This window comes from Phaseolus vulgaris, chromosome 10, assembly GCF_051622355.1.
Source record: "Phaseolus vulgaris cultivar YP4 chromosome 10, ASM5162235v1, whole genome shotgun sequence".
Lineage (NCBI taxonomy): Eukaryota > Viridiplantae > Streptophyta > Magnoliopsida > Fabales > Fabaceae > Phaseolus > Phaseolus vulgaris.
This window is the reverse complement of record NC_143507.1, coordinates 6,081,068-6,090,743: the sequence shown is the minus strand read 5'-3', so window position 1 is coordinate 6,090,743 and position 9,676 is coordinate 6,081,068. Positions and strand designations below refer to the sequence as shown.

The 9,676-nt window shown below is 37.4% G+C and overlaps 1 protein-coding gene across 1 annotated transcript; it reads right to left on the bottom strand.

The window, feature by feature from the left end:
* Positions 1–6,795: 6,795 nt before the first annotated feature.
* On the bottom strand, positions 6,796–9,324 carry LOC137819199 (uncharacterized). Its single transcript, XM_068622973.1, has 3 exons — positions 8,849–9,324; positions 8,212–8,492; positions 6,796–6,914 (listed from the first exon to the last, which is right to left on the bottom strand). The coding sequence occupies exons 1-3, from the start codon at positions 9,322–9,324 to the stop codon at positions 6,796–6,798; spliced, it is 876 nt and encodes a 291-aa protein (XP_068479074.1).
* Between the last annotated feature and the right edge of the window lie 352 nt (positions 9,325–9,676).

Here is a 9,676-nt window from a genome sequence, read left to right as displayed (position 1 = left end):
TATCACCCCACAAAGCAAAGCACCTAGCATCCGAGATGTCCTTAGCCTTTGTTTCTTGTATACAAACAAAGTCCACCTCCTCCCTTCCTATTAAGTGCCTCATGTACCTTGACTTGGTACCACCCCCCAGACCTCTTATATTGAAGCTAACAATAATCATAAAAAACCTCTCTTCTTCCCTTCCTCTACACAACTCATGGTCTTCAAATCCCTTTCCTCCAGACTCGAGAACTCCTGGATAACCTCCTGTTCGTCCTTATGACACCTTATCCCAACTTTCCTACTAATCTCCCACAGCTTAATTGGTTCCTCTGGTGAGTCAAACTCACGCAGCCTAAGATTGCAGTTATCAATATCTCCATCTGAAAGAGAGACTGTGGGCATACCTTGTCTAGAGAGAAAGGATAGAGCATTCTACGGGCATTTGTTTCTGATTCTAACAGATCGCCTTGGGTGTGACTTGGAGCCTTCCAGATCAACAAGGCCTTTGATTTTCCGCCGACGCTGTGTGGTTGTGACTCCCCTTTCCTCATGCCCACCACCTTCTCTGCACCCCAACAGCATCCCTCCTCTTCTGCGGTGAGTTCCGATCCCAAGAACAGCGTCCTGGTTTTTGGAAGAGATGTTGCCAGCATGTGTCCCATCGTGCTCCATCGGTGTCTTCTTCTTCGCACTCTCCAACTCCAGATATATGTTTCTGCTACCTTCCTTCTCAACGTTCATATTGTTCTCCTGCTCTTGAAAAGCATATGTTCCCTCTCCTCGTGCTCCCCCCTGTCTTCCTCCAGTTCGAAATCTCGTCTCCATCTCGGATCCAAGGTCCGACAGAGCATTACCAGGCCTTGACCCGGAATAGCCCACTCCCATACCCGTCTGCAGCACGTCTTCTTGGGCTTCCTTTCTACCCTGGCCCAAACCTAGCACGAATATGTCTTGGTTATACATGCTTTCAACGTCCACCACTAATCTGGCCAGCTCAGCATGTGCAGAAAAGCTACAAAAAGAACGCTTGCCGACCTGGATAGCAGCGTTTCCAAAGTCAGGTTCCTCAACTAGCTTTTGTCGTTGACTTTCCTCATCAGTGAAAGGATTACCACCTTTTTCCTGACACGAACTGAACCCTGCAGAGAGCTCCCCTAAACGGGCATTCAATCGTTGCGCCTGGCCTTCGTCCTCTTCTCCACCTCCGACCACCTTCCCCTTCATCTGACTCCGTTCTATAGTCCTTCCGACTCCCCCCTCCTCGTAGCTTTTCACCGAGAAAGCCGATTCCTCCACGTAGGTTTCGGTTGAGGTGATACTGTCTGAAGAATCATAGATACGATGTGAGTCTTTGCACTGTCCTGCTAATACCACTGGGTGTTCCTCCTCAATAAAAACACTTATATTTTGATCATTGATCCTGAACTTCCTTGCCACCCTTAAGAGCCGATTATTCTCGATTCTCACTTTCAGACGTGCGAACTCTAGATTTTCCCACATCAACGTGGCATCATCAATATCAATCAGCGTAGCTATGTCTCCAACCACTCTAGCGAAGCTCTCTCTGTTCCATAAGGTTATTGGCAGACCAAGACACCTTACCCAAACCACTCTATGACTCACTGTGAACGATGGTGACCACGGCTGCATCTTGACCAAAACACTATTAAACCATTCTTTGTTAAGGTTTATAATCTCCTCCATCTTCTTTCCACCTCTTGATGTTAAAAGAGCAAGGTTATCCCCCATCGCTCTTACTCTGAGCATGCTCATACCTCCTCTAACGAATTCTTCTCCTAACTGTTCAAAATCCAAATCAGTATTAAAACGCCCTACCACACTTCCTTCCATCCACGGCAATGACTGTTGCTTTGCGGTAAAGACTGGTCCCTTCCATGCCCACCTTTCCTGACGTCTAACTGCATCAGCAAAAGATTTCTTCTCCCCCTTCTCCACCCAGACCTCCTTCCCTTTGTATGACTTATTTACTTCCGTTTCAACCCGCTCCATCACCCCATGCTCTAGCCTCCCCGTCCCCACTGAGCTTTTGTTCCTTCCTTCCTCCCTTGACACATCCACACGGTGGTACTTCGGTATGTTCACAAAGAGTTTTGTACTCCCAATGTATATTTGGTCAAGTTCCCGCTCTAGTTTTCCCACATTCTTCACATCAAACAGCCTCACAAACCCAAATCTTTTGCCCCACTTATTAAGCCTTCGTGAAATAAAAACATCTTGCACCCTCGCCCACCTTTGAAAGATTTTAAGCATGTCTTTCTCTCCAAACCCGTTGGGAAAATTTGAAAAGAAAAAGGTTGTAGATTTACTAGCCTTACTAGGTTGGAGGTTTGGTTTCCGGCGAGATCTCTGCTCACCCTGCCCATCAAAAGAAAACACCTTACTGTTCCGATCTACTCCCCACGCTCCGCTGCTCCCCGCTCCCTCCATAACAAATGGATGTTTCCAAGAAGAGAAGTTATATAACCATAACCATAATTCTTCTTTCCTTCATAATCCAATAAACCATTGCCCATTATATTTCACAACTCGTATTAATAACATACCACCCCGTACTAGTCAAACCACTCTACATATTACATGTTCTCTCATCTTCTTTCCCTTATATACTGAAAATATTACTCATCATAATTATCCTACATCTTTTCAAATTGACCTTTGTAGCAATTTTATTTTCTAAAATCCTCCATGTTGTGTTTGTGTTGAAAGCAGTGCCTTAATCCTTTAAAAATTCTCGTACATGGACATGCCTTCCCCCTCTACTTCGCCCTTTAAGATTCTATATAATGATTTAATAGTATAATTTGACGTCTCTCCTTTCTTCCAAACTCACTTATCGTCTTTTTTCAGTCTTTTTTCATGTTTAAACTCGTGTCTTCCAAAACTTGTGCCAATTGATGTGCCTGGTTCTTTCCCCACTTGAATAAATTCCATCTCCATTCTAACTTCTATAACTAATTGTCATTATTCCACTCCCTAACTTGATACAACTTAGAATCTTTGTTTGTGCTTAGAGAAAATAATCTAGAGAACTTATCTTTTAGTTCTTCATTATCCGTCCATTTATCTTTCCAAAAACTAATCTCCATCCATTTCCTACCTCCCAAGTTATATTATCATCAAATTTACATCCCCGTTCCTCTGATTTCCATAACTCATTCAGATCCCTCCACCAAAGTAAATCCTTACTATATATCCTTCCCTTAGACCTTTAAATTCCTCCAACCTCCATACTTTGATTCTAAAATCTCTTTCCACAAGTCACCCTTATCGGTACTCACCCTTGCCAAATCCATTTTCCCAAGAGAGTGACATTAAACAATCTTATATCTATAATTCTGAGTCCTCCAACTTCTCTTGATTCACAAACTTTTTTCATGAAACCCATGCTATTTTCCTACCCTCTGAACCCCAATCATATAAAAAAATTCTCTGTAATTTGACTATCTCCTTCGTTCCCAGTATTGGCATTCTATAGAAAGATAAATAAAACAGAGGGAGAGATGAAAGAACTTTTAATTAAGCATATCCTACCTGCCATAGATACAAATTTACCTTTCCATCTACCTAATCTATTCCTCATTCTTTCCACCACACCCTCCTCAAATTTATCTCTTTTGTGGCACCCCCAAATAACATTCACAGATATTTAAATGGGTTTTCGCCACATCACAATTAAGAATTGCTACAAAACATTGAATCAGATTGTGATTAACTCCCACCCCTCCAATTTTACTCTTCAAAAAATTTATCTTAAGGCCAGATGCTAATTCAAACCAGTTTAGGATTACCTTTATAATAAACACACTTTGGGTATTGACTTTATAGAAAAATAGTGTATCATGCGCGTGTTGTAACATATTCACCTTAACCAACTTATCCCCAATCTCCATATTTTCTATCATATTTTTCTCAACTGTTATTCTTACAACCCCTGCTAATCCTTCTACTGCTATAAGAAACAAGAAATATGCTAAGAGGTCTCCTTATCTCAGCCCCTTCTATGGTTTAAATTCCTAAGTTGGACTCCCATTCACTAATACTAACACTGAAGATTATTCTAAACATGCTTTTACCCATGCTATCCATCTTTCACAAAAATCTTTCTAACATATAGTAGATGAACTCCCATCTTACCGAGTCATAGGTGTTAGAAAAGATGGCTTTAAACTAGAGGGAGGGTGAATTGTTTAAAGGGGTTTTCGCAAACTTTTCAAAACTAGAATGAACTTATTTCAGAAACCAATTGATTCAGCAATTCAGTTAGCCAAAACAGCAAGCAAAAGCTGTAGCACCAGAAAAACAATTGATTATTTCGTAGAAACAATCGGTTGTTTATATCAGCAAACAACAAATAAATTGAATTTAAAGAGTTAGAGATAGAGAGATTGTACACAATTGTTTATACTGGTTCACTCCAAACTAGAGCTACATCCAGTCTTCTCAGAAACCCTGAGGATATCCACTAAGCAATCACCACTTGATCACTTACACCACAACCAAGAGAATGACCTTGAAACACCTCAAGAAACATACTCTCCTTGGCCAACACTAAGATTGTTGATCTTGAACACCTCAAGGACACACAGCCAATCTCAGCAAACACAGAAACGAATTGTTCAACATATTACAAAGATTGCACTTGTTACAAATGAATATCTGAAATCAATACAAGTAGAATCCTATTCCAACACCTTGATCAATCACAAAACTCTTAAGCAATCTCAGCATTTTGAAAACTCTCTTAGAAAAACTTTGTCAAAGATTCTTAATTCTTAAAACTGTTTTTCTGAATATATTCAAAGATATAGTTTGTTATCAAATCTTAACAAACTCTTAAATTGCATTAAAAGATTGGTCAAAGCATTTAATGACTGGAGCGTATACAGTTAAAGCATTTAAAGCTCAGTCAAAGAAAACAGTTTTTCTGTTATAAAACAAACAATCGGTTGTTTCCTCGAATCAATCGGTTGTTTTGGTACTTAATAGTTTCAACTATTTAAAAATAGTTTTCAATCTTTCTCAAAACACCTAAGTATAAACAATCGGTTGTTTCGACAAAACAATCGGTTGTTTCAACTTAGTTTGAAAAACATTTTACTTTTATAAAGATTGAGATGCTAATTGCTTGAGATTTATTACAAGGGTGGATTACAACATATAAACTACCCCAAAACAAAGCTTAAACAAGCACAGCAACATCAAGCAAAGCAGAGGCTTCAACATCCTTCAAAGGATTTGGATTCTTCAAAACATTGAACATCACAAGGTTCAACAATAGGCGTTCTTGTAATCAACTTTAAAAAATATGCAACTATTGTTTTTTCTGTTTAGTTCCTCTAGAACTTCATTGGCCACAATCACACTATCCATTAATTCCCTACCTTCTAAGAACGCTGACTGCCTAAGATCAATAACTTTATGTAACTATGTTCTTCTTGATCTCTTCCCAACAAAATTTTATAAAACCAAAATTAAAGTCATCACAACATTTCATTTTCTGTTATAATTCCTACCAAGATTTCATTATATTCTCCATAAATAGTATTAAAAATTGTATTATCTAACCTAACATGTTTCCATTCTCCCCCATTGAACATGTCCTTATAAAAATTCTCTAACCTTTTTCTTAACGAGCACCTGATCCTCACACCATTGACCATTCTCTAGCAAACCATTAATCCCATTTCTTGACCTTCTCCATTTAATTATAGAGTGAAAAAAAATTGGTATTAAAATCACCTTGCTTCAACCACCTGTGACGGGCTTTCTGTTGCATTATAGCTTCTTGTTTAAAATTATTTCTACTCTGCTTAACTAACAAAAACCTCCTTTCCTCTCTTCTTTCCTCATCTAACTTGCTCTCGTCATCTCTTGCATCTAACTTTTGAATTTACTTTTGTAGTTCTCCCCCTAACTGATTAACATTTCCAAAGACTTCTTTGTTCAAGATTTTTAAATCAGATTTTAGTTTTTTCATTTTTTCTTTAAAAATAAACACCCTGCTACCATGCACCTCATAACTATTCCATTTATGTCGTATGAAGTCTTTGAAGATCTACTTAAACAAATTGTTTGCTATCTGGCCATTTTAGCATCCCTACGTGAGTGTTGTTTTTAACTACTCGAGATTTGTTCTGGCTTACAAATTATTTATTTTCTCTGCAGTTACTAAAAGACACGGGGCATTGCCAAAAGAAAGCATAAAAAGTCACGTAAAGATGCTATTGGAGTTGTATGCTTTCCACCTTCGTTTAAAGTTATATGATTCTTATTACTTTAGGTGAATGGTGCTGACACCATGCTTTTGGCACCCTTCTTTAATTGCTTCTGATATCCGATGCCATGCTTTTCATCTTGTCAACAATATCTTTCGTCCGATATTTCGTTTTACAAATTATACGAACTTTAATCACCTTTTTCAAAATTATTCAGCCTCCAGAATCAGTTTCACAATTATCCAAATACTACTCGAAGTTGCTAAAAAGTAATTTAGTTCAAGTCAAAATAATCGATGTAAAGTAACTAAACCTCAGTCGACTTGTCTTGGTGGATTATAGGACAACGAAAATTGGTTAACATATTAACGGTAAAATTGCACTAGTCTTATTATATTCAAATAGTTTCGCATAACCGATTATAGTGGTAACAAAACTTTTCTTTTTTCATGTGATATTTGAAACTATTGGTTCAGTCCCGATGACACGAGCAGAAAGGACCATGTTTGTGCCCCCATCAACGACCAAGCTCACTCGTGCCTTGCCTTCCAGTTACCACCTTCATCAATATAAACCATCAATGTCCTGGAACATCATTATCAACGAATATAACAAACAAGGCTTTGTCATCCAAATGTTCAATATTGCAGGGATTTGCTTCATCAATCATCTCATCATTACTTCCCTCAGACTCCCCTACTTTAAATTACGGTATTATGTTCAGAATTGCAACTAAACAAGTCAACCTATTCTAATTTTGTACTTAAATAAAGTACAATACATAAATCCGGAATTACATAAACAAAATGAAAGAGAAGACAATCCTGAGCCTTTCCAATTGCTGAATTCTTTGTTACAAAAAAAAGAAGCAAATGCACACATAGATTTAAGGTAGTTCGCATATCCAGAGACATTAAGTCTTTTGTTTCTTTAGGGAACAAATAAATTTTAAGTGGGTAACATGCTGAAAGAGCGAAAGAAATTAAAATTTTGAAAATAATAGACATAGTTGTTGGTTTTTTAGAATAATTCAAAGGAAGATATTTTATTATCTTGGTTGACAATTACATTTGTAGTACTTGTAGTAACAAACTCTTTAACTAATTTTATGAGCAGTTATATAAAAATATATTAAATCAACAATTAAAACACAATTAAAACAGAATAATAAAATATCATTTTCACTTATGTGCATTTATTTGCAGTTGAAAAACAGAATTTCCAACACTCCTCTTTGATTTTTTGAACTGCAAATTCCAATCTTCTGTCTTGAGAACTCAAACTTGTTGGTTGGAAGTGGCTTGGTAAACAAATCTGCAATTTTTATTTTTTTTCATCATCGCTCTGCTTAATCTCCATTCAACACCTTTTGATTTGACATAAGGTGCAGATTCTAAAAGACTATTGTCAAAGCCTAAGCTGATCTAATAACATTTGTCTTCTTTTCCTTCCACAATGAGACCTTTAGGTTGCACAACAGAAATTTCCCCCTTCAAAAAATCCATTTATGAATGTTGATTTGACATCCATTTGATGTACCTTTCTATTTCGAGGTATGTTAACAAGCTCCCGAGTTTTGTTCTTCGCAATCATATACACCTCTTCCTCCATTGTCTTTTCCGCCTTGGGTTATTGATAACTTCTTTGTGATCAACAGGTTCTTTGTGATCCACATGTTGTTCACATATTGCAACGTTACATCTATGATATATGTCAGAGAGTAATCGATTGCCTTTAATTGGTGGATCATCTTCCATTTCAGATTTTTGCATCTTGAGAAGCCTTTGACTAGTCAGCTCCTCCTGAAATAGATCTAATGAGAAACTTTTGCCTCTCATTTGTACCTTGAACAAATCTTGTTATGTAGCATCCTTGATCAAACAGTGGTTATCTTCAAACAACACCTTGAAGCCTTTATCGAGTAGCTAGCCAACACTCAATAAATTTTGGTCTATGTTAGGTACATATAACACATCAGTAATAGTTTTAGTACCTGAATGTGTTGCTACAACAATGGTTCCTATTCCATTTACTGAAATGTGACCCCCATGGCCTATCTTGACCTTTGTGATTTGTGAAGGCTTTAACTCCTTAAAAAGTATTTTGTCATAAGTCATGTGATTTGTGCATCCACTGTCAATTAGCCAAGATGCACTTGAAATATTGTTGGAGAAACCAGTTGCAACGAAAAGTACATCCTCCTCCTCATTTGCAAATTGAGCATTTACATCTTGTTGCTCACTTTGGTTTACCTCTTGTTGCTCACTTTGGTTTCTACAAATGACAGCTTCATGCCCAAGTTGATTGCACTTGTTGCACTTAGCATCAGGTCTTCTCCAGCATTAAACGGTGGATGACCTAACTTGTTGCAATGCTTACAAGGAGGGTAATTTCTCCTTTTGTTGTTATTGTGTGCAGCAACTTCTCCATTTTCTTGATGGTTCTGCTTGATCTGGCTACCTTTGTTTCTCCAGCCACCTTCATGTTTGGCTGTTAAGGCTCCTTCTATTGTTCCATCTTGTCTCATGGCTCTTCTTTGTTCTTGTGCTTGTAAAGAATTTAAGAGCTCTGCAAGAGAAACTTTTTATAGGTCCTTTGTGTTCTCTAGGGTTGTTATGGTGACTTCAAACCTCTCTGGAACCATTACAAGCAGTTTTTTCACAATTATTGAATCTTTTAACACAGATCCAAGCAACCTCACTTTGTTGGCAATGCTTAGAAGTCTGTCAGAGTACTCTTTTACGGATTCTGACTCCTCCATTCTCTGCAGTTCAAACTCCTTGATTAGATTTAGCACTTGCATTCCACGAATCCTCTCATCACCTTCATATTCTGCCTTGAGGTAATCCCAGATTTCTTTTGCTGACTTCAAGGACATTATCCTTGTGAATACCATAGGAGATACAACTGCAAATAGACATGCTTTTGTCTTTGATCTTTTCATCTTCTTTTCCTTCTGTGATTTTATTTGTGCCACAGTAGGGTTTTCTGGAAGGGACTGAATTTCTTCTTCTACAGCTTCCCATAAATTCAATGCTTCTAGGTAGGTCTCCATACGAACAACCCACATTTGATAATTGTCTCCATCAAAGACAGGTTGTGCCATTGCTGAAAAATTGAAACCTCCTTCCATTGATGCACTCTACTAACCTCGGATCCCTCGAGAAGATTGCTCTGATACCAATTGTTGGTTTTTTATAATAATTCAAAGGAAGATATTTTATTATCTTTGCTGACAATTACATTTATAGTACTTGCAGTAACAAACTCTTTAACTAATTTTATGAACAGTTATCTAGAAATATTAAATCAACAATTAAAACAGAATAATAAAATATCACTTGCACTTATGTGCATTTATTTGCAGTTGAAAAACAGAATTTCCAACAATAGTTTTCTTGTTGGATTATGCTTTTACAAGCATTATATTAATGTAAAATATAGGAGGACAATTTTTA